Source organism: Natrix helvetica (genome assembly GCF_964273705.1).
Source record: "Natrix helvetica genome assembly, chromosome: 4".
In the NCBI taxonomy this organism is placed as follows: Eukaryota; Metazoa; Chordata; class Lepidosauria; order Squamata; family Natricidae; genus Natrix; species Natrix helvetica.
The window spans coordinates 156,354,454-156,380,450 of NC_138550.1; the positions used below are offsets into that span (position 1 = coordinate 156,354,454).

The window sequence follows — 25,997 nt, forward strand, 5'->3', positions numbered from 1 at the left end:
CTTAAGAACTGCTGCAGGAAAGGTCGAAAAACAGAGCAACATTCACTTAATGAATGTCTTGCTTAGTAACAGAAATTTGGGGCTCAGTTATGGTTGTAAAAGTGAGGACTACCTGTCCTGTAGTATCCCCAGCCCTGGTAAGTTTTCAATCACCTGCATTTGCAAGGAAGTTATGCAGAGAGCTGTCAATGGGCAACAATCTCCTTAACAGCACAGGATAGAGTTCTCCTTAGTACCAATCTAGGAACAACAGTGATTATTTTAATCTTCGGCAAATGTGATTTGGGGCTAAGCCTGCAACGAGTACATGTAACTGAAAAAAATACCATCTATAATTAGTATCAGGAGTAATTTATTTTGTCCATTACAATTTTAACATATTTATATATTACATAATATTTGGACCATTACAGAGAGTACTACCACTAGAAATTAGTGCAAAAAGACCCCCCCATGAATGCAGCTTCGACTGAGCTAACAGAACCAAAAATATTGTCTCCAGTCAAAGCAATTTGATGATACAGTTAAACATCATGTGCAATTCAACATATGTACATGATTTGATCAAAGAACATTGGGATAAATTAATATTGTTTATTCAATTTACAGAAAAATGTATTTTTCAAAAGACCAACATGCTCCCCACATAAGTAGCTTGACAGATTAGGCTGTTTCTTCTTTAAACTCATTAGATCCTGATGGTTAAGAGCTTCAGTTCCACGAGGGAGCAAAAAGCAAGCACTTGTAAGAAGACTGTTAGATGCCTTGGCCCATCCATTTGTCTTCTATAATTCTTCTTCTCGATGGCTTGTCCTCCATATGGGTAGAAATCTAGAAATGCTACATTAGACAAAACTTACTGTGCACGTATAATATTTGTTCTCACATTAATTTCCAATAGGATTTCGGGGATTTGAAAATATTAGAAATGATGAATTAGTATGGATTGAAGGCTTCAATTTCTCTTGTCATTGCCTGAAAATGGAAAAAAGAATACATAGCAGTCAAGCAACATTTTAATTGGCTGTGAAACTTCCTTCTATTGTTGAAGTATAGCTTTGAATTGTAGATTGTGTTGCAGAGGGTTTGGTGGGGCAAGCAGGCATTATCTTCTATTTCCCTTCAAAGACAGATTCCTTTCTTATCATGAAATTGCCAGCATTTGCATTTCAGGTGAAGTCAGAATTCTGAAGAATTTTGGCCTAGTATGAATGAGCTTCACTTCAGGGTGGCTCTTCTGATAAGACACAATATTGGTTTGCCAGATACCAAGCCAATTCCTCAAGTTTCCAGCTCTTGTTTTGTTGGAAGAAACAAAACAAGACTGGACTGACACATTAAAAAAATAAAACAATGGAAAGTTCTGCTATTTATTCACAATCACGAATTAGCTATCAAAACAATGTCATTTCCAAATTCTCAATGTTTAAAAGAAAAAGAAAAAGTTAGGTGTAAAGAAACATTGTACTGGAGAAATCAAGCAACGTTCCCCAATTTGGAGGCAAATGCAAATCATGACACCATTGTTGACCAATTAGCACCTATAATTAACCAAAGGCGATAAACTTTAACTCTAAACTTAAAACACACGATTTGTGTGAATGGCAAGTGCATGTGAGCGCAGGCTCCCCACCACTTGCATAAGTGGAACTTTGCTCAAAAGAACCTGCCGCAAAGTGCAAGTGGAGCTGCTTGGTTCCAAACAGGCCACGGCCCAGATATAAAGCAATCTCATTTAAAGGCATCGTCTCTCAATAACAACTTAAAGCGGAAGATAGCTTGTTATAGCAAAGGCTTAACCAACATCCCCATGGAGAACCCAACTGCTACGGAATAGGTCACCACAAAGGAAACAAAATAGATGCAAATACAAGAGAGCCAACAAGATATTTATAGATTGTAAGTACAATTGAAGCATGTTTCCTCCCAATGTAAAATGACAAACTTGGAATCACATGTTCCAATAAATGTGCATGTATAATTACTCTTTTGACTTTTTTTCCCCAAGCCACAGATAATGCACTAGTACAACAGGAAAGTTGCAATAAAACAAAATACAAACTTTGATATCTACGAGAGAATACTAGTAATATATAATCAGATGCGGATTTAAATTATCACTAGAACGCATTCATGCAAAATAGTGTACCTCAATCAATTTGCTTTTGTCATAGTCTCCACGATGTCGGTAAACACACTGACTGAGTAAGGCATAGAGTTTCTCCAACTCAAGTATAGTGTAGTCTCCACTTTTGTCAACAACCATGTTCAGTAATTCCTGAAGAAAACAGAGTACTACTATTTATTCCTTCAAATAAGATCGAGTGTTTGTTTACAATAAATTCCTTCAGAAGGCTGATTATAGTTCCATACATTCTGTATACTTGCAGATAAGTAAGAATTTTAAGTAACAAAATACTGTACACACACACACCCCTTTCCTGGTTTGGTTTATATGTGAACAGGCGTATGAGCAAGTATGTAGAGTAATACTTTTAAAAGTACTTATATATATTAGAGGATAAGTCTATTCACGGATAAGCAGATCTTGAATTTTTAACCAAAACCATGAAAAACACATCACTCATGATAGGCCAACTGTCAAAATTAAAACACATGGACATTTAAGAGTTGGCATATCCCAAACATAGGAGCAATTTCCTATATAGAATAAAATGGCATTTAAAAAGTAATAGGTTTCCTTTATGATCTTAGCAGTGAAGCTATTTGTAAACCTGAATGTCTATTCTCCTTTCCCAAAACTATGTAACATCTTAGTTTGTAACTTCCAAAATATTATTTTGGTTTGAGCACATTTCAATTCACTGAACTGGAAAGTGCCACTGTATAGAAAATACACAGCATCATTTATACTCCATTTATGATTATTAGAAACTGTGATCTAATAGCAATGTAGTATTTAGCACATTTAACACTATAAATTATTCAAGAAAAAAGACCCACCCATCTCCATGCACACAACAGAAGGCAACACACTCTGCAAAGGTGTAGACTATATTAAGATAGACAAAAGTAAATAATGGAGAAGGAAGACTGCCAATTCAGTAACAGGTTTTCTCTAAGACATACATTCAACTTGTCTTGATCCACAGTGAGTGGTGGTGTTTGCTCCGACAGAATTTCCATGGCTTTCTCAACATTTATGAGGTGCTGCTGCTCTACCTGTGAACGCCTTGCACGGGTCATACGAAGCATACATACAGCTAGAATAATAAAAGAAAAAGTAGGATTTATTGCTGCTAGAAGACATAACGAATATACAGTAAATGAATAAGCCTTGTGGTGCTTAGAAGTAATATCTAGTAGTAGAGTTCCTATAGAATAGTTTAGTCTACCTAGTATCCTATAATATCCCATTTGAAGCCTAGCAATATATAGGGTCACATTAAATAATTAATCATTGAGATGATTGAGCTTATCTTATTATGGGTGGAAAACACTGAAAGATCAGGGTTATATCTTGGCCTACTCCAAAATCTGCCCACTGTATTGCCAAACTTCAATAAAAGAACTTGGAAGTGTTCTACAGTCAACAAAAGGGGATATTAGGGATTCCCAACCAAAAGTGCCCTTACTTTCCTAAGGCTTTCTTTTCAATAATTCAGGTGTTGGTTTCTATTAGCAGTTTGGGGGGGAAGGTCTTCTACCTAAGTGGGCCACGTATAGAGATTTTGGTCATCATATATGCAATAAAATCATCCTAAAGGAAAAATATTTTAGAATACTATAATGTTGTTTTTCTTTTTTTTTTCTTTTTATGCTATTCTGCAACTACCCCTCAAATATTAATTGTAGCAATATAATTCTAATGAAATAATCACAATTTCACTGAATAAAACCAATTAACTAATACTGACTGGCACTGCAATATGAATTTAAACTTAGTTGGCAGAATCACTAAAATGGAGAGCGCGCTACAACGTTTTAAGAGAATATGAGGTAGAATTAAACTCTCTCCTTAAAGCAGGGGTCCACAACTCCCTGTCCATGGACCGGCACTGGTCCGTGGCCTGTTGAGAACCAGGCCACGCAAGCAGCGGGTGAAGGCACAAAGCTTCATCTGTGCATGTGCGGAATCTAGATTGCACATGTGAAACCATCTCCCTACAGCCAGTCCATTGAGCCAGAAAGGTTGGGAACCACTACTCTATAAAGTATATTTTGATGCTTTCCACTCACCATTAGCATCCCTATCTAATGAATGTTCTGTTGCATCACCATTACATGCTTTTTTTGGTTCTGAAAGTTCGGCGTCTTTGTTGTTCTTGACAAATTTACACTTAGCATCATTGTGAACGGCTGACAGCTCATTCTCTGCCTCAGATATACCGGTGTACTGCTCTGGAGGCGCAGGTTCAGAGTCATTCAGAGACGTGTGTGTTATTTCAACTTCAGTCTGCTCCATACTGGAGTTATTATTTTCCATACATTCTTCTCCATCACTCTCCGCTTCATCTGGCTCTTCTCCTGGGGCTTTGTTCTCCTTATTGAAATGCAAAATCTTTTTTCGCTTTGCTAGGTTGCCCAAGCACCATCGACTCTTCCTTCTTAGTCTTCTCTTTGATAAAGCTACATTAACAAATACAAACAAATTGACTAGTTTTTTCTTCTCTTAAAACTAACAAATTCAGAATAAGTTTTGGGAATACTATGGGAAACCGGCATGGTACTTATGTTACCACAGATGCAAAAAAAAAAAAAATCTGCACACGAATTTGCACATAAAAAGACTATTTGCCTTCTCTGCTGTATTAGTTTAAACAGTCTGATATAACTATAAGAGGCTAGACCTGAATCCCAACATCTTCCTTGTCTGGGAAAAAATGTATTCATATAGTTTAGATAACCATTCATATCTTTCAAAAAACATATAATGGTGACATGCTTTATAGATGCCATTTCTAGGATCAGCATATGAATACAAAGACCTTTTTAATGAAATTTTTTAAAAGAGAATTTGGAAGAAGGGTAAAATAAGAAACAAATAAAAGACAGATTCTTCTTGAAAGTGCCTCAAGCTATGGTTTCTGCTTTCCTATTCATATGTATGCATTTTTCAAACTAAGTATGAAGAATTGTGTGCTTACAACACTATCAACACAATGTAATAGTGCAGAAGAAGAGAAAAACCATTTTAAATTCTTAAAATACAACTTTAAAATCTCTCAATCCCATCGCTTGAAATAATTTCTTGTCTCCCTACAGAAAAGCTGAAAATCAAAATATAGAAAGAATTCCTTCTTTGTCTTGTAGCAATGTTGGAGCCATTTTCCCCCCACACAAAAAGGCCACATGTATTAGTGCAGATAAATTTAAGATAAGCACATTCCAACCAAAACACATTCATTTCTGATACACATTGATTTCAGACCAAAATGGAAGAACAGATGGAAAAATACAGGCTGTTATGTTAATGTTTCCATTTCTGAATCTCAACTCCATCAAGGTGACCGCAACTAATTATTGTGAAAAGGCTATGCAATGTCGTTGCTTTACAACTGCCAGAAGAATACTATGGGTTATGTTGTTTAGCTATTGCAGCAGCTGCTTGCAAAACTCTTTTGCAGCTTGAAGGTCCCTTGGCCTTTCCTTGGCTGAGTAACCAAGCATTGTGTCAGAATAAGTAATTGAAGAAACGTTGCTACTAGTGTCATGCAGCTGTCACTTTGAGGCCTAAAGAGGCTCTTTTGCCATGAGGTCTTAGCAGGGGGTGAGATTGGGGTTGACCCCCCCCCCCCTGCACTGGAATATGACATCCAGCCAGAAGAAAATAGAGACTTTGACAACCTGGTAAGAAAATGAAAGAGACGCTAAGGAACTCTTTTGCATTATCTGAAAGAACCAGATTCATTTTCCATGTATACCCTGCTCCTCAGTTTTTCAGTTTTAGATCAGGTGTATATAGGTAGTCCTCAACTTACAACAGTTCATTTAGTGACCGTTCAAAGTTACAATGGCACTGAAAAGTGACTTATGACCGTTTCCCCACATTTACAACCGTTGCCGCATCCCCATGGTCATGTGATCAAAATATAGATGCTTGGCAACTGACTCATATTTATGACGGTTGCAGTGTCTCATGGTCAGGTGATCCCCTTTTGTGACTTCTGACAAGCCAAGTCAACAAGGAAGTCAGATTCACTTAACAATCATATAACTAACTTTAACAACTTGCAGGGATTCACTTAACTGTGGCAAGAAAGGTCATCAAATGGGCAAAACTCAATATCTGTCTCACTTAGCAACAGAAATTTTGGGCTCAATTGTGGTTATAAATCGAGACCACCTGCACATTTTCAAAGAATATAAAGATTCGAGTGATGGATTTCTTTGGGAAAAAGCACACCCTACCAGCAAACAAATATTCATGCAGAATAAAATGCTTATTGGGAGAAAGAACTTAAAAAGTTTTCTGTAGGGTCTAATGGCCAATTTCCTTTCACAAATTATTCACATGGCAAAAGGACAGCATTTCAAGAAAGAAGCCAGAAGAAAGCAATCCAGTAATCATTTTTGTTGTCCTTTGTAATGTGACTAAATAGTAAAATGATTCCAGAGTGGCATCAGTAGGATATGAGTAGATGTGGGTTATAAAAAACTTTCATGTATCCTTTATTTATAGGCTAAGAAACCAGAGGAGGAACGAGCCACTAAATTAGTGGAAATAGAGAGTCAGAGAAAATTCAAGCACGCCTTGGCTTCTTGGCTTACAATGCAAGAGCAGATGAATTAGTACTTACCATTGGGAATGAAAGGAGAACTAGAATCCAGAGGTATTGGTGGGTTTTTCATCTTGTCACCACATTCAGAATCCAATTTCTTGTCCTGCAATGTGGTACTTTGCTTTGGCATGACATGGTAATAGGATGGAGCATATTTTGAAGAGCTACAACCTTTAAAAGTAACAATACATTGTAAGAATCCTTTACCCACTTTGTTGAATTATTCTAATATGTTGTGTACAACAAATACATGTGGGGATGATGCCACGTTCTAAAGACAGGGATTCTGGTAAAGAGGCATCTCATACCAGTAAGAATGCAGTATTGCAGGCTAATTCTGCCAATTGCCAGCAGTTCAATTTGCACCGACACAAGGTGGACTGAACCTTCCATCCTTCTGAGGCCAGTAAAATGAGAATCCAGATTGTTGGGGGCAGTATGTTGATTCTATAAACGGCTTAAAGAATTCTGTAAAGCACTGTGAAGCAGTATATAAGTCTAAGTGCTATTGCCATTGCTATTGATACTGCTTTAAGTCTTCTAGGCAGAAATAAAATGTTTCTCATACACAGAATACGCACAAGCATATTCACTCTATTTCAGTCACAGTAATGCAATACATTATTATTATATAACAGTGTTAAAATCATACTGTAATTGTTGTTGTTTTTTTTGAAGAGCCAAATCATGAGAAAACCTACCTCTCTTTTGGCGCGATTCCTGAATTTCTTCACAAAGTTGTTCAAAATTTTCATCCATTTCTTCCTTTATTATTGCATAGGCTGTATCTTTGAGAAAACAGGCTCTGTGTCTAATCAAACGATCTAAAACAAATAGAGAAGAAAATACTCTCATGAAATTTAATAGTTCCACAGAAAAGTCTGTGAATATTTCATAAATAGTTAGTATGAACTTTAATACCTTTTAATAGTACAATTTCAGCTTTAAGTTACACAGCTCTTAATTCCTTCTTTTTTAACATGATAGAGAACAAGTTGGGTACTGCAAGCTTTTAAAACAACATCTGCTTATTTAATGTAATATACAGGGGGGTTTGTTTAGTGACCTAAACTAAAAAGTGACTTATGATTGTTTTTCCAAATTACAATTGTTGCAGCATCTCCATGGTCACATCATCAAAATTTGGATGCTTGGCAACTGGTTCATACTTATGAAGGTTTCAGTATCTCAAGACCATGTGATCACTTTCTGTGATCTTTTGACAATAAATGGGCAAGCCAGATTTAACAACTATGTTACTAACTTAACAACCACAGTGATTCATTTAACAACTGCGGCAAGAAAAGTAAACGATGGGGCAACATTCACTTAATGACTGTCTCAGCAACATAAATTTTGGGTTTAATTGTGGTCGTAAGCTGAGGATTACTTGTATCACAGTTTGCTTATGTATAAACATGAAGGCTTACCTCCAGGATCTCTATCAGGATTATACTCTAATGCATTGCTACAGATGAGGTCAATATCTTTTAGATAATCTTTGGCAGACAGATACTTGTGAAGATCAATTTTTGAAATAATGGTCGAAAGATCCATTGGCTGCTTGATAACTGTGACATAGTCTGGTACCTACAGGAGCATTATAAGAAAAATGTCTGAATATATTATCTGCCTTTAGGAGTAAAATAAGTTTACATTTCTGTATGTTTTAAGAATGGTTGATACTTAAAATGTTGGCATTAATGCTTCTGAACTACTTTTTAAAGATCATATTTTGTATTCAATTTGGGGGAGGGGGGGAGGACAAAAATCTTTTAGTCAACTGCACAGTTCTGGAAATGTAACCAACTACATAGGGCAACCTGGGAGAATAGGAGACTTGGAGTCCACAGGCCACACATAACTCCAGCTTCCATTTTAGAGCTTCCAGAGAAACTATCAAACAATTAATTTTTAAAAGTGTAAATTTTCCTGATTTTAGAATAAAAATAAGTGAGCTCTCCAAATCAGGTCAATTTTTTTCCTTTTCAGAAGAGAGAAGCAAAAGGGGTATCTTATATTATCCCTCAAAAGCTGAAGGCATTTATTTCATCCAGAGGCCTGCCTCTCCAAATGATTGAGAAGTTGGACTCTCCTATTCAATTGGAATCAATTTATCAGTGGTTATGATACCTACAGCTCCTAACCACAAGGAAGTTGCTCCCCCTTGACATAAGGCATATAAAAATTGAATAAAAGAGAAGAAAGAAAATAGGACAAGTCATTAGGGCAGCAATGGCAATCTTTTTGGCTCGCGTGCCATAAACGGGGGGAGTGCAGGGGGGTCGTGCGTGGGCGTGCCCTACCCATAATGCAATGTGCGACACACACACCATGCGCATGCACACACTACAGGCGCGACCCCATTTTTTGCATCCTTTTTTCGCCTGCATGCGCACTGGCCAGCTGACAGGGCAGCACCTTGCGTGCCCTCACAAATGGCTCCGTGTGCCACCTGTGGCACGCGTGCCATCTTGATGCCTTTAGTGAAGATTCACACATCTCATAATTGCTTTCAAATTTTGATATTTTAAAATCAAGTTTACTATTTACAATATTCATCTTCAGCAGCATTTAGCTTAGCATTTTGATGTAAGTTTTGTCTGCATTCATTACTTTTTCTAACTGATAATTATAACCTTATAATACAGGAGTCCCTAACCTCTGGTCCACAGCCCGGTGCCAGGCTGCAGTCCATTCAGAACCAGTCAGCAAAACTAATGGGTGGGTGAAACGCAGGCAAAGTTGCATTTGTGAAAGTGACATCGCACAAAGTCACCCCCCCCCATTCGCCACCACTGTTGGTTCATCGAGCCAGAAAGATTGGAGACCACTGATCTAATAGCAACATTTGGCAACTTTCAAACGTAATATAATCAACAATAGTCAATGATTGCACTTAGGAATGTACAAGAGAAGAAAGCAAATTATTTTGAACCTTGTTACCTCGTGCAAATCAACAGGTTTTGAAAAGGCTCGGAAGCGTTTATCAATGGCAAGTCTGTGTGTCACATTTCTTAAAAAAATTCTGAGTTCACGTAGAGTATCTTCTTCCTGTTCCTCAAGTTGCTTGACCTCCTGTTCTGTCAGCTGCCGTGGTTGAGGTGGGGGAGCTACTGGTAATACCTCCAATGCCTGCAAAACTTAAAAAAGAAAATGGATTTGTAAACATGTAGCTATTTACAAATTAACCTACAATAAGCTTTATCTGATGTATTTGCAGCACATCTACCTGTTTTCTTTTTTGACACCGGTGGTTTAATTGCTTGATGGAGAATTAAACTCTCAAAGAATTTTCTTCTTTCTTCAAAACTCGGCAAATGAACTTCAAAAACTTCTCCAAATGGTTCTCTAAAGCCGTTAACAAATAATTTCTTTACCTAAAAAAGATGCATCATGCAAAACAAATTAATAAGAGAAGAAATGTATGAAAAAAATCAAAAGGTAACTGAAGTTACTGTGTCTGTAGCCTCGCAAAATTCTAGAACTATTGAACTACTATTGCTTCATGCAGAAAGTCTGACAAAAATAGAGCACTGAAAATACAATTGTGGGAAACATTTAGCCAACTTAGCAATTTATTATAGAGTATCAATCTTTGTTGCGGTAATGCAAGAGTTTTTGATAAGCAAGCAACACTTATGAGGTGCGTGTATATACTTTTTTTTAAAAAAACCATTCTCTTAAAAAACATTAAGGATGGTGAATTAGGACGGTGGGTTTTTTTAAATTTCCTTATCTTAAACTTGATTGTGTTGCTAGATAAGGGCAAAATCAGATACAATAAGGTATAGTGGATTATCCCATGAACAAATTGCACATACCTCGCCTGGCAGAGCTTCATGATGTGTATCTGATGTTGCAAGAAGAAAAATAGGAGCAAAGGATGGAATGTTCTGTAATAATGTAGTAAAGGTTGCTTGCAATGTGTGTCCAATCGTTCCCCACCATATGTGAATATTTGGAATGTATATTATACTTGGTGCTGTTCTCTTAGCTTCACAGATCAACTAGAAAAAGAAGACATTTTAATCACTAAAAATGCAGTTGTCCACTAATTACCTAGTCAATTAACAGATCATAATTTAAACTGTACTTATGTTCCCCTAGAGTTCATGGCATAGCCAATTATGATGGCTTCAGTTGATAAAATCAAGTTTTTAAATGTATGAAAGACTGTGAAAAAAGGTAAGGAAGCAGAGCAGTTTAATTTAAGAAGCAGTAGACCTATGGAAATGAAACATTTTAAAAAGACTTGGCTTTAGTGATTCAATTAAGCCTATAATAAGAATTTACACTTAGTTCTCAAGATTATGGTTTTACTCATGGCTAGCATTAAAGATATATTTCTAAAATCATTGTATCCTTATTTGGTTTGCCAGGTAGGCTTGATAAATCTGGTCCATATCCTGTCTAGGAATAAGTTGTTGTTTTGTTTTGTCTTGTTCTTGAAAATAACAAGCTTCAAGGATGGAAATGAATCTTTGTTTTGAAGTATTCAGTAGAAGATAGCCACAATTTTTGGAATTTGAATTTCCATTTAAAGTCAGATAGTATTTTGCAAAACAGACTGGGCAGCTTACAACCAACAGGCATTGTCTGCATTTCAGTCAAAACTGACCCTGATGTAACAAAATACTCTGGCATGGAAGAGACAAATTCTCCAACCTCCAGCCTCTGCCCTCTTAGATTGCAGGCAGAATTACTAAGAAGTTGGTAGGAGCAAACAGTGTATGCTGGGACAGGAAAAAACTGGCTGTTCTCCAATCCATTCATACTGAAATCTTCAGGAAGAAGTAATTTCTACTTCCTGGAAATTTATCTTGGTAACCCCTGGGGAAGAGGTAGCATCCGTTTCCAAGGTTGATATTCTCCATAGAAATAGGGAAAGTGTTTATAGGTAGTCCTTGACTTACAAAGGTAATTGGAACCAAAACTACTTAAAAAGAACTAAGCAGTACAGGATAATGAAATACCTGTGCACATGTTTCTTCAGGGGTTTTGGAACTGACACCAAAGAGGATAGAAAGGTCTAGTGTATAAACAGGAAACTTTTCTAAAGCATGTATAACTGCTGGAGCCAAATGAGAGGCTTGTCCATATTCTGGCTCGCCGCTAATTAAGAGTCTTGGTCGGCAAGATGTTGGTTGGTGACAAGCATTTCTATTAAAAGAAAAAAAAACCAAACAAAGAGCTCTAAACTCAATTCAAATATTACTTTTTCAATCATGTAAGATCCAAGATCATCTTGAAACGTCAAGTAATTGTTTTTCTTAACAAATTTTAAATATTCAAGTCCCTTGATTGTTTTAAATCAAAACAATAAAGGGTGTAATAAAGTATTTCAGTTCAAGATATATGTAATGCTTCAACAAGGGTGTAATAAAGTATTTCAGTTCAAGATATATGAAATACTTCAACAACTAAGCTATCACAAACTGCAAGTATACATGACCTGTAGTTTTTTTTTAAAAAAAAAATCTGTATGCACACCAAAAATTCAAAGCTAAATAGCTCCATTTTTTCTGCCTAAAAATTAATCTGTGTTAGCATCACTAAATATCCTTTTCTCACTCAGCTTTTCAATGTTCTAATCCATATATTTATGCACAAATTCATCCAAAAACTCTGCAAAAATAATACCGTCCTTTTAAATTTCAGTACTCATCAAGAAACAGAAGGCAACAAATAAATCCTATTCAGTAAAGGAAAAAAAAAACCCTAAAACATGCATGAAAATAGTAAATGTTTAGGTGGGTTTATTTTGCGGGGTAAAGATTGCCATTAATCACCCACCTATTAAAATTAAGAAAATGTGTCCGTTTTTCAGAGCCTTTCTGAAAATGTCCTGTTTCAAATGCTGGTGGTCCTTCTTCATCGCTGTATAGCAGATCAAGTTCTGACACATGGTAAGCAAAATCTTTAAATGAAACAACAAGAGGCAAAGATTTTCATGTGAATATTGTATCTTATTTCTAAGGCCAATTTTAGATTTTTATTTAAACACAGGCAATTAAAAGGAATAAGTTGTCAAGAAGCCTGATACCAACTTTCTAGTGAAAATATAAATAAAATGAAAAAAAAGGCCTTAGGGTAGAATTATAGCCTATTAAATTACAGCTCAAATGCACGTGTTTTAGATAATTATTGTTTGCTCTTACATTTTAAATAACCTGGTTTATTTAAAAATATATTCTATTCCACAAAATAAAATGTGCTTGCAATTTTGATGCAATTAGAATCACAACCTTTAGTTCAGGGGTGTCCAAACTTGGGAACTTTAAGACTTGTGGACTTCAACTCCCAGAATTCCCCAGCCAGCCATGCTGGCTGGGGAATTCTGGGAGTTGAAGTCCACAAGTCTTAAAGTTCCCAAGTTTGAACACCCCTGCAGTATATAGTAAAGGTAAAAGTTCCCCTCACATATGTGCTAGTCGTTCCCGACTCTAAGGGGCGGGGCTCATCTCCGTTTCAAAGCTGACGAGCCAGCGCTGTTTGAAGTTGGCTCCGTGGTCATGTAGCCGGCATGGTTGTCCCAAAGCTGCTTTTTCAGGAGGCAACTGGACTTCCTTGTTTTTTCTATTGAAGACATTTCCCTTCTCATCCAAGAAGCTCTCATTCACCTCTGACAGAACGGTGGGGAATGGAAGGATCCTAACAGGATGCAGATTACCAGCTGTCTGCAAGGAATGTAAATCTTTCCATTCCCCACTGTCCTAACAGAGTTGAAGAGGGTTCTTGGATAAGAAGTGAAACGCCTTCAAAAGAAAAAACAAGGAAGTCCAGTTGCCCTTGAAAAGCACCTTTGGGACAATCTGTGATATGGTTGGGTTAAAAGATAGTGGTTGGCGCCAGCTAAAGCAGGACTGGAACTCACGGTCTGCTGCTTGCTAGTCTGGTGTCTTAACCACTAGACAAAAATGGCTCTAATTGTCCAGCATTTTGAACCTATTTGTAATTTGTTAATGGCTACCATTAAAACTGCTTCTCTAATTGTGTGGCTTTCATGTTGCTTGGGAAGCCACAAAGCTGTATTCTTAAAACATCTGGACAATATGAATTAGAGAAGGATATGCTAACATTTTAGCTTGTACAAAACCCATTCTACAGCAAACATACATACCTCTACCCAAAACTGTAAGTAAATAAACTTTATTGAATCTTAAAGTGTTTTTATGAATTAATCTGGCTAATTAAAAGATCAATCTGCATTGATTCTTTTCTGCCCCTCTTTTCAAAGGGAAGAAAAGGCAGTCTTTCAATACTAGTATTTTATTAAAATGAAGGTGACTCAACTATCAGTCCTAAATTTACGGTAGATAAAATATTCTGTTTCAGAAAATAAGAAATTTAAATACCTGATTTATTCCCTCCTTTCTGTGCCAGTTCTGCATGTGGAAATACATTTTGTACAACTTCCATAATTCTTTGTAGTACATTTTCAAGCAGTGGTTTTGAAATTGTAGAGAGCGCTTGACCAGGTGAGGTTACTGCCCGCTGAGAAGCAGGTATAGTCTTTTGCATAGCAACCACAAAATCCTTAGCGGTTATGTTAATAGAAGAGATATCTAACTGCAGCTTCACACTGCTGGTGTAAATCTGAGGATAACGTCGACGCAAGGCACACAAGGCTGCCTCAGTGCATATCGATTTAATATCAGCTCCACAGTACCCTATAAAGAAAATTATTGGTATCAAAATGTCTTTAAAAGAAGCCATTTAAAACCATTTAATGATATATGTACCATGTAAGAAATTGGAAGCGTTATTTTCTCCCTGAAACAAAGAATCTGCCATCACAAGACCTACAACTGAACATAGAAACGTTTTATCTTTTTAAAAAAAAAATCCACCTGAGCATTATGCTTTATAGAAGTTTCTAAAGTGGCATTTCCCAACTGGGTAACTGACAGGCATGAAAAGTGAGAATTTAAAAAATATATAAATTTGTGAATGAATGCAAAAACAATAGGTATATGCATATCTATCATGCTACTTCTTATTAGAATAAGCACTGTCATGTAAGACAGCCAGATTGGTATGATGATTAAGGCATGAGGCTAGAAACAAAGAGACTCTGAGTGTTGCCTTAGGCACAAAGCCAGCTTTGTGCCTAAGGTGGCTTTGGGCCAGTCTTTTCTTTTAGACCTAGGAAAAAAGGAAAGAACAAATCCCTTCTGAAAATCTTGCCAAGAAAGTTGCAGGGACTAAACATGACTAAAAAAAAAACCCAACCATCTGAAGATTAGTAGGTAAACACCTCCCCCTCTTGCTTTGATGATAGAAGAAAAATAAGTTATATTGACTATAGTGTCTATTACTCCTGCAAATCATCCTTGCTTCCACAATGCATTTTAAAAACTTCCAAGGAACACATGTACTCCTCCAATTATTATCTTCTTGATCTTCATTCCTCCCTCATATATGTTTTGCAATTCAATCCTAATTTATTCTCTTAAATAAATACTTCAAATATTTCTTTACACTAGTCACTTGCTATTTGTATTCAGACTTCTTATTTAGCAGTCATTTCTTTACGATTCCCTTGTTTAGCGATACACACTTTTTATATCTGCCAAGCCATCAGCATACAAGTCATTTTTATGGTTCCCTTAACATATCTAACTTCCATTTCACTATAATAAATTGGATAGAAAGATGGTCTCATGGGATTTAGCATTCTTTGGTAAGCATTCTACCAAGATTAAGTACATGTGACAAATTGCTCTGCTATTTATATATAATCATTTCATTTCATAAGCATCATTTATATATAATTTACAGTCCCTCACTCAATCTTCAAGCACTAAAGAATAAAAGCGGGCATACACTGCTTCCTGGCAGTCAATTAAAGTGTAAAAAAACCCCACTGCAATACATTAGAAATTCTTCCTTGTATTCTGCTTAATATGTTTAGTTTACTAGGAAAAGTACACAGCATCCACCTTCATCTGTTGGCACCCTCTGCCACTAACCACTATCCTTCCAGTGAGGTGGGTTGGGCTAAGGAAGAAAAACAGTCAAAGGTTGGCTGGCTTTCATGCCTAGAGGGAAGACCAGAATTTATGGTCTCCCATTTTCTGATCTAGCACCTTAATCACTGCACAAAAATAGATGCTCAGAGATAATGCTAATCATTAACATGTGCAAGTATATAATGAAGTACCTGCACACGTTCTAAATAATTACAAAAATCAGGTCAAAACAAAATATGTAAAGCTATATTTCCAAGCAACTATACAAAACAATACTCTTTAGAAAGGGATTGTGCAAAATATTTTGAATTCCTGTTCTTACCAACACATTTTTCAGCAACCTCTTGTAGAAATATTTCTGATGGCTTAGGGGTCCATTCACGTGTGTGGATCTTAAGAATCTCCTTTCTTGCCTAGAAACATTAAAAAAGTGTTTAAGATTTCTTAATTTTAAGGTATCAAATATTCCAGGTCCCATTCATGAATGCTCTATGCTTCCATTAACACCAGTTTTTATATAGACAAAACTATTGTACTGTTCATTATTGTAATTCCTCAATATAATTCTAATTATATAACAAAATAACTTTGGAAAAAGGTAACAGTGTAAGCTTTATGTGATTTTTAATCTTCATGCGGTGTATTAGACGCACCCAAATTTTCACCCTCTTTTTGGGGGGAAAAAGGTGCATCTTATATTCCAAAAAATACAGTATTTAGTGACCCACAGTGGTATAGAGATGGATGGAATTACAGTATGAACAATAAGATTGTTTCCTGGGATGCCCTATAGCAGCGATGGCGAACCTTTTTTGGTTCGTGTGCCATAAGTAGGGGGAGCGCAGGGGGGTCGTGTACGGGTGTGCCGCACCCATAATGCAATGCACTCCCCCCCAGTGCACATGCACACACTACAGGCACTCCCCCCCCCCCCATTTTTACATGCTTTTTTCGCCCTCCCCAGGCTCCAGAGGCTTTATAGGAGCCTGGGGAGGGTGAAAACCGCCTCCCCGCCCCCCCGGACGCCCTCCAGAGGCTTCATGGACCTTCAGGAGGCTTCCCTGATGCCTTCGGAGCGCTCAAAACAACCCTCCGAGCAAACCAGAAGTGACTTCCAGTTTGCTTGGAGGGTCGTTTTAAGCATTCCAAAAGCTTCAGGGAAGCCTCCGGACGGTCCCCGAAGCCTTCGGAGCACTCAAAATGACCCTTCGAGCAAACCAGAAGTCTGTTCCCAAACTTCTGTTTTGCCTATATGGCCGGTTTTTTTACGCTTCGGAGGCTTCACAGAAGCTCATGAAGCCTCTGGAGGGTCTCCGGTGGGGAAGGCTCTTTTCGCCCTCCCCAGGCTCCTATAATGCCTCTGGAGCCTGGAGAGGGCGAAAAATGGCTTTAAAAAAAGGGTGAACTTAGCACATGCGCGCTGGCCAGCTGACAGGGCAGCGCCTCGTGTGCCCTGACAAATGGCTCCGCGTGCCACTTGTGGCACGCGTGCCATAGGTTTGCCATCACCGCCCTATAGTTTTCCATTTCAGTCTAATTATTGTCTTCATAAATCAGATTTTAATGAAATTATTTGAAATGAATAGTTGTTGGGAAATGCAAAGAAGGGCAGCACTAAGTAAAGTATGCTACCATCTTAGGATGAAGCATTTCAGAAAACCATTCCACTAGTTAATAATGGAATGTATTTCAATCTGATGCATTATGTGTTTTGATGAGTAGATTGATGGAGCTAATACAGGATAGGGTTAACTCTTCTTCTAGGAGGCAGGGGGATCTCCTGGGGAGAAGATCCCTTTGAGCAGCCACTTTAAGAAAAATGTGCAATGGATCTACAATCATGGAACTGGCAGCACACCAAAGAGAGCAGAAGAGAGTGCATAGCAATAGCACTTAAGACTTATATACCGCTCCAGTGTGCTTTACAGCAATTTCTGAGTGGTTTCAATGTCAGCATAAGCCTACTTTCTTGATTTATGATGGCCCAAATGAAAAATAAAAGACAATACAGGAAATATATTTATTAGAAACATAGTGATATCTCACTCTGCACAACTTGAACTTGTTTCTGTCATAATAATTGTAGACATCCAGTTCAATTCCAGTCCAAATTGAAAGACTGATTTAAACACAGTTGCTCTGTAAGCCTAATGTTTATTGCTCTATACAAAATGCTCCACTGTGGTAAGCCGAAGCTAATTATTCATCAGTAGTAGAATTTCTTACCTCTTTATCTGGTAATGTAAATAGGAATTCTCTGTCAAAACGTCCAGGTCGTCTCAACGCAGGGTCTATGGAATCCAATCTGTTTGTAGCACCGATCACCACAATCTCACCTCTATTGTCTAAGCCATCCATCAATGCAAGCAACGTAGACACAATTGAGCTTAAAAACAAAATTTTAAAATATGTTATCCTTTACATGGTAGAATTCACAGGACTTATTTTAAATGCCTGAGAAAAGTGATTTTACAGCAAGTCTTCACAATCCTTTTCAGACTCAGCACTATGTTTTGCTTAGTGTGCACCTCAGGATTACTGCCTTTGATAAAAAGTCAATGACATAAAGCAAACACATAAAATATACGTGAAGTATGTATCAATAAATAAATAAATGTTGTTAACATGATTATTAATTACTCGGTTCATCTTCAAATATAGCAGGAATGGTCCTTGATGCAGTGTTGGTATCCCTGGAGGCTGAGAAGGTCTGGATGAAGAGAAACTGACTTTTGCTTAACCCTGACAATGCAGAGGAGCTCTGGATTTTGCTCTTTCCTGGACCAGAGGTCCTTGCTCCCAGTCACTCATGCTTTAGACATTCCTGCTTGAATGAATACAATATGCTTTATATGGGGGCTGTCCTTCAACACTACTCTACAGCTACAAATGGTCCACAATGGAGCAACAGTATTGGGTGTTCCTAACTTTGGCCATGTTACACCTCTTTATGCAAGATGCAGTGGCTCCCAGTTTCTTCCGGGTGCAATTCAAGATGCTGGTTATCATCTTTAAAGCTCTACATGGAACCTGGTTATATGTGGGACTGCCTTTCCCTAAGAATATCTGCCTTTTCCAGGTTGGAGAAGGTAGGCATGCTTGAGATCTCCTCCCTGAAATCCTGACCTAGAGGGACCTTAGAAGCATGCCTTTTCCATGCCCCTACCTTATGAATACCCTTTCACCCAGGTGCTGGGATAGGACAGGACAGGATGGACTGAAGGTAATTAAAGGAACCTGTGGAACATCCTAAGGCTGGGGACATATTAGACTATAAAGGAAATGATAATGTATTTTTGCAACATTATTTTATTACTATTTTTAATGAATCAAGAAAACCTACAGATTTTTAAATATACATATTACTTGATCAAAAGTACTGTTATTTACGTAGGCAAATAACTACATACTATGTTTCCTTGCTTATTTAACCATCTCTGTACAAATTTTCTCAAAATAGAATGGATTCAAGGTCAAATTACTTTTTACAATCTTTTGAATTTAACCCATCATACTGAAGTGCAAAGAAATTTTGAAGAGCTCTAGTTTTTAATTACAAAGCACATACCTGTGAATCTGATCTTGCCTACTGGACCGTACAGGAGCAAGGCCATCTATCTCATCAAAGAATATAATTGAAGGACGCATCTGAAAGGCCTAAAAAGAAGTTCAAATTAATTATGATTCAAAGTAGTTGTGCAGAACACAAGACACAAAGAAAGCAAATTTACCTGATCAAACAGCAGACGAAGCTGTCGCTCAGATTCGCCCACCCATTTACTGAGACAATCAGCACCTTTTCTCATGAAAAATGCTATTCTTTTGTCTCCATGACTGCACTCATTAGCAAGTGCCCTGGCAACAAGAGTTTTTCCAGTCCCCGGTGGACCATAGAAAAGGCAGCCCCTGGAAGAATTCAAACTTGCAGTTAAAGTAATTATTTTAGCATACTCTACCTAACCACTTTTAAGATTTTGGCAACCAGAATTTAAGAAAAACCTCCTACAAGCAGCACACAAATGGCACAGAGCTTATTACACTGATGTTCTTAGTTATCAATATCGGTGCCTATGAATTTGGAGGTATGAGCATGCTAATTAATAATCATCCTCAATGGTCACAAAATGTAGAGGCTCAGGGCATATTTTCTCACAGACACAAGAATGTCCTCACTATTGCTCCAGCTATTTTCCAGAAGTTACTCATCTTAACAAAGAAATCTCACTTGTTTTGAAGTTTAACTTCTGGAATACCACAAAGCAACTGTGGAGCAGTCAGTCACATTTATTTATCATATTTATATAGCCACCCATCTCACAAAGGCGACTCTGGGCAGTGAATAACGAACAGTTAAAACCACATATAAACAAACAACAATATAGGCAATACATACAAATGACTGAAGAACAAATCAATATTAGATTGTGTAGAAATCTTGGTATTGAAAGAATAAAAGTAACCAGCTCAGCAATGAAGCTATCTGAGTATGTCTCCATTCAAAAATTTCCCAGAATGCTAATTTTGTATGTACATAACCAAGAGATCTCAGAATTTCTCCACTTGAAATTACATGAGGAATCTGAAGATTGTAGTTAAGGACCTACAAATTTCCTGTAAAAGATCCCCAAATTTCTAGGTTATAGATTGCCCGAGCCAGGCACCATGGGCAGGTTTTTGTCCATGATTATGGACTCAAATGCTGATGCAGAATTTTCTGTGAACTTCTTCTATGAGGTCAGAATTCAGAGGTGGCAATGGTGCCTTTGGACATAAACCCTTTTCTAAAATTACAGAAATGACTGTACATGCTACCAAGAACAAAGGTGGTAGCAATTTTAATCATCTTTATCTTACATATCATCATTTCAATTTTCTGAAATGTTTGTATGTGTTATCCTTTCTTAACAAGCCTTCTGAATTAATAGGTAATTATTCAAAAATATTAAAGTTGTTGTTGAAATAACCCACAGGTTTTTGATATGCATCAATTATCTGATTTCAGGAGTTCTAGGAGAAGATGCAGGTATGAGATAGAATGAACTGAAACTAAAAGTATCAATTGGCAGCAGCATTTAATGAATCTCTGTGGCTCTTCAGAAGGAGGCAACATTAATGGATTTCCCTCTAGAGCAGGGGGGTCAAACTCAAGATCCGCGGGACGGATGTGGCCCGTGGGGTGCTTAGATCCAGCCCAGAAATAGCAAAGGACCAGCCCATCCTTTCAACTAAAATTATTCCAAACCATTTTCTGACAAAAACTAATAGCATTTAGGATTGTTCCTTTGTCCACATTTTTTAATGGTTATTTTCTCCTATACTTGGTGCTTTCGTATTGGCTGTTATATTTACATTCTCTTGGCTCTAATAATTATTCCAATTTCTAACCTCTGTAAATAATGTACTTTTTTATTTCCCAATTCTTAATTTGGTCTTTCTTAATTCGGACTTGTTTATATTTTGCATTATCTCTTGTGGAAGTCTAGCTATAATAATATATTAATTTGAAATTACAAAAATGTACAAAAAAAATAATTTAAAACACCTTCAGGTTCCTTTAAGGTTTGTGTACTTCTTAAAATAATATAGTATAAATTAATATAATATAAACTTAGAACATATGTGTATATTTTTTTGTAAACTATTATGACTATGACCGTGTCAATTTTAACTTGCTACTCAAATTGATCTAAATAGTGCATCAAAGTGATTATTAAGAAATGATCTTGTTGTCTAAAGGTCTTAAGAAACTATCTATCCCAAGGAAGTCCAAATTTTAAAACGACTTTAATATCCAATAAAAGGAAATAATTTTAAGTACTACCTTGGAGGTTGAATCTTGAATCTCTCAAACACTTCTGGATAAAGTAGTGGGAAAACTACCATCTCCTTTAAAGCTGAAATATGATCAGAAAGTCCACCCACACTACCAAATCGCACCTAAAAAGGGAAACAGTTGACAAATGGAAATAATAAAAATCATAGCCAAAGTAAATGCTAAATATTATCTATCACTGTCCTCAAAATTATCTTTTAAGTTTATTATCAGTATATTAAGGAACAGCTCAATCTACATGGTATCCAGGAATCAACAATAGCTCAATGTCACATAACGAATAACCAAAGAATAGCTATGTTAATTTTAAAGTTAAGGTTATCTACATTCAAGTTTTATGTCAGAATGCAAGACATCAAATCCTTACTGAAGTGTCTATTTGCATTGGATCAACGTCAGCCAGGCTTGCTCCAATTTTCATTCGATCTCTGTGGATTCCCTTCAACTCATCTTTTTGAAAATTTAGCGGAAGGCACCTAACGTGAGAATAGTTGTTGAAAGTGCTGAAGTAAAAAGTACAATTTAATTTAGCCAAAATTTAAAACCCTGAATAGAAAAACAGATGTACAGTAGTTTCATAGTTAATGTTAAATTTGAAATCTTGTTTTACATATCAGTGACTATACAATTCCAATGTGTCATATAACTGTTAAATCCTGGTAACATTTAATTATGGAAAGTCAGAATTTACCATTTTTTCACTGACAATATTTTAGACAAGAACCCCCCAATATAATCTCTGGGAAAAATACACTGCCCACTTTGAATAAATACCTGCTCAATGCTTTGTTGCGACTTCTTTTCCTACGTCTCTCAAAGCGTTCTTCATCATCAGATGATGACGAAGTTGTGGAATCACTATTATGAATTGCATGCTTTCGCCTATTTTTTTAAAAAAAAATAAGTATGAAAATGCTTGTTGTGGTAATATTAATGTATTAGTGAATATATGCTGAATGAGTGTAGATATGAGTGGTTGAATAGAAAGAGGGTGGAAGAATGAGGAAGAGGTATAGCTAAAATCCATGTTGGATTTCCTCCATGAATCTACATTGGCTGCAGTGGTGGGTTGCAGACGGTACACCCCGGTACGGGCGTACCAGAGCCTGCCCGCAGCACTGGGTACCACTCCGGTATGGTGCTCCGGAGGGCCGGTTCGCCCTCCTTACTTGTCTTTAAAGTCTTCGGCGCTTCTGCGCATGGCGCATACAGCGCCTGCGCAATGCTCCGCCGAGCAGCTAGAGTGTCCCTGGACAGCAAGATGCATGTGCGTGCTGCGCGCGTCCATGTGGATGACGCCGGGCCCGTTCCAACCTTACTGGTTGGAACGGGATCCGGAACCCACCACTGATTGGCTGGATATATAGTTATGGTTAGTCACTCTGACATAGACTGACAAAGCAAAGCATAATTTTAATTTATAATAAGAAGCTGATATTTGACTCTGCATACTATGTAAACAAAATCTCTCTCGAAAACAACATTGTGAGGACATACATATAGTTCTCACTTAGCAACCATTCAATTACAATGGAGCTGAATAAGGAGACAACAGTCCTCAAAAATCTTGAAATGTCTGCAAGATACTATCTTCAAGATTCACACGAAGCCAGTATATTTCTTCCAAATTTATGCTGACTGTGCTTACAAATACAGGTAGTCCCCAATTTCCAACCATTTCTAGCAACCATTTGAAGTTACAAGTACACTAAAAAAGTGAATTACAACCACTGCAGTGTCCCATGGTCAGAAGATCAGACAGTAAAGTTTATTCTATAATAAATTATAATAAACTTTTGCTAAATTAATCATTAGGGGGTACAAGCAGCATCTGAAACATTGCTACTACTGTATCTATTGCACACACAAAAACATACCTATTTATCTTTTTACAGAAAGGACTCCGTGGTCCTGCAGGACTAAAAGGGAAACCTCCTCTTACTGGAGAGGCTGCATCATCATAAAATAATTTAGGCTTCTTCTGATGCCTGGGCTCTGTTAACAATATCAAAAATTTTTTTAAAAAAGTTAATATTCTTGCTTTTATGATAGAGAATGAGAAAACATGTAGCAAAACATTTGTTTACAAAAAGCCTAAATCTAACTTGTACAAAATTCATTTGTTAACTTTGTTCCAGAAAACAAATCCAGGCAACATTGGCTGAAAAGTTACACAATAAAGATGTACAACTGCATGAAATATTAGGATGGCAGCCCCTCACTCAAAGCAAAACAAAAGCAGATTTGCAGCACAAAGTAACTTTTCCAAGTAATATATTCACAACCACAAATAGAGGACATATGAATCAAATTTAACTCATAATGTTTTTTTTAAAAAAAACTTCCAACCAAGCAATATAAGCAACAATTAAATAGATTCTAGCAATCTGGCTAATCTCTACAATTATAGAACAGAACCAAACAAAGAGCCAAATGAGTTAATTTCAGCAGTCATGATCAAGGTTATAAAAGCAAAACCCAAATTCCCTGGTTAAAAGATCGAAGCAGCTTCCTAATTAACATGGTTGCACAATATATGGCTCTGCATTTAATCAGGCCTGCAAAGACAAAGCCCAGTAAATCTTTATGAAATCCACAGGTATATTATGCTTTTGCACTTGGAAATCTTCCATGGGAAAAAAAGCATACCACACAGGAACAAAAAAACATTACAAGTCACAATCTCTAACTTGCAGAAATGTTAAAACTGCAGAATTTACTAGAGAAATTGAAATCTTTTTTTCTTATGATCAAAGCAGTATGTTCAGTCCTTCAGTATGTGCTTAACCAAATCCCTCCCCAATCCTCTTTAATTCGAAGTAGAGAAGGAATAGAATCTGTCACTGATTTATTGACTAATGACTTTTTGAAAGTTTCAATAAGAAAAAACATTAAAATAAAAAAACTAATCATGGACCTTTATTTTATGGAATAAAATGCCTCCTTTTGCATTCAACTTACAATGTTTATGAGGAATTTGGTTGGATATCAACACACATTAAATACCGTATTTTTCGGAGTATAAGATGCACCTTATTCCCTTAAAAAGGCTAAAAATCTGGGTGCGTCTTATATATTGAATACAGCATTTTTTGCTTCCCAAAACCCTGCCCCCTACACCAAAATGACTGTGCAGAACCTGTATGAGGCTTGTAGAGTGCTGCTGGGGATGGCAGAAATGAGCAAAAAACAGGTCTTTTTTTGCTCAATCCCCCCCCCCCCCAGCACTCTACAAGCCTCCTAAAGGCTTTTCATGCCTTTTTTTTTTAAATGTGCCACTTTTCACGAAAAACGAGCCGTTTTTGGGAGGTCTGCAGAGTGCAAAAACTTTTTTTATTTGCCTCTTCAAAACCTTGGTGCGTCTTTTACTCCGAAAAATACAGTAGATATTTTGATATTGGAAATTTCCAGGAATGGTATAAAAGAAACCTACTTTCTGCTGAAACTTGATAACGTACAACAGTTTTTCGCTGTCGGAGATCATAGCGCTTTTGATTTTCTTCTCCATCTTCATCTTCATGGTCCTCAACTTCTTCTGAAGATTCTAATTAAAGAAAATAAATTGCTCTAGCTTTTTAATAGTTTCTGAACCCATAAGAAATTTTACAATTGCTTCATGTAGCTTTATTATCTCTTTCGGCTAGAAACATACACATTTATCAATTTTATTTTTTGCTAGAAAAAATGCAGCTTCAATGTCCATATCAAACCAGATCCAATTTGAAACTACCTCAAAATTCTAATAATGATCTGAAGGAAACACAGATAATTTCAACCCTTGGAAAAAGGTAATGGGCAAATCACTTCTTGAAACATTGCCCACCACCACTGAAAATACCATCCAACAATTGCAGAGACCTGGTCCAGGAAGTTGCCAGGAGTCAAAACTGTCTGGAAAATAGGTGTAGGTACACATATGCAAAAGTAAAATATAGTAAGAGAAGAGTTTTAGTGAATTCTCTGAGAGGACCACCAAGGATTAACCTGAAAACTCTGGATAGTCAATTCATAAGACCAGCTGGTCATAAGACCAACGTTCACCAAACACTTCTCAGAAGTTTTTGATTAAAACATCTTTCATTAATTTACCCATAAGTATATCCCTCACTCATACTCCATACTTCAAATTTTCATATATATAACGGTACAGTTCTAAAAAGTAAAAGCAGCACAATAACCTGCACTTCCATCCTGATTGTCAGAGGTTTCTTCATCAGTTCTTTGGGTAACAGGTTTCCCTCCAGAGTACATATCAAGGTTTCCCTGGAAATAGCATAAAATCTCATTCAAGTAATCCGCAATTACATGATGCTTCTGTGAAAATTTCAGTAGATTCAGTAAATGGAATCAGTGCAATCATTGGACTGTGCAAATCTGTTGAAAAAGGTATTTCATAAAGTACAGATGCACACCTTTCTGAGCTGTATTCATCTCACTCAATTGCTT

At 36.9% G+C, this 25,997-nt stretch overlaps 1 protein-coding gene across 2 annotated transcripts in view; it reads right to left on the reverse strand.

Moving 5' to 3' along the window:
* Positions 1-341: 341 nt before the first annotated feature.
* The window catches only part of ATAD2 (ATPase family AAA domain containing 2), a 39,342-nt gene continuing 13,686 nt past the window's right edge, over positions 342-25,997 (reverse strand). For both annotated transcript variants that reach the window (XM_081951204.1, XM_081951203.1), the window contains exons 6-28: positions 25,730-25,814; positions 24,985-25,095; positions 23,429-23,546; positions 22,326-22,433; positions 21,919-22,027; positions 21,540-21,655; positions 19,450-19,624; positions 19,287-19,375; positions 17,945-18,104; positions 16,041-16,131; positions 14,102-14,416; positions 12,540-12,663; positions 11,720-11,906; positions 10,568-10,753; positions 9,976-10,123; positions 9,690-9,886; positions 8,174-8,333; positions 7,445-7,567; positions 6,762-6,914; positions 4,201-4,590; positions 3,091-3,224; positions 2,150-2,278; positions 342-975 (exon numbers count right to left, since the gene is read on the reverse strand). In XM_081951204.1, coding sequence (XP_081807330.1) covers positions 937-975; positions 2,150-2,278; positions 3,091-3,224; positions 4,201-4,590; positions 6,762-6,914; positions 7,445-7,567; positions 8,174-8,333; positions 9,690-9,886; positions 9,976-10,123; positions 10,568-10,753; positions 11,720-11,906; positions 12,540-12,663; positions 14,102-14,416; positions 16,041-16,131; positions 17,945-18,104; positions 19,287-19,375; positions 19,450-19,624; positions 21,540-21,655; positions 21,919-22,027; positions 22,326-22,433; positions 23,429-23,546; positions 24,985-25,095; positions 25,730-25,814 — 3,447 coding nt within the window. In that variant the 3' untranslated portion in view covers positions 342-936. The remainder of the gene's footprint in view (positions 976-2,149; positions 2,279-3,090; positions 3,225-4,200; positions 4,591-6,761; positions 6,915-7,444; positions 7,568-8,173; positions 8,334-9,689; positions 9,887-9,975; positions 10,124-10,567; positions 10,754-11,719; positions 11,907-12,539; positions 12,664-14,101; positions 14,417-16,040; positions 16,132-17,944; positions 18,105-19,286; positions 19,376-19,449; positions 19,625-21,539; positions 21,656-21,918; positions 22,028-22,325; positions 22,434-23,428; positions 23,547-24,984; positions 25,096-25,729; positions 25,815-25,997) is intronic.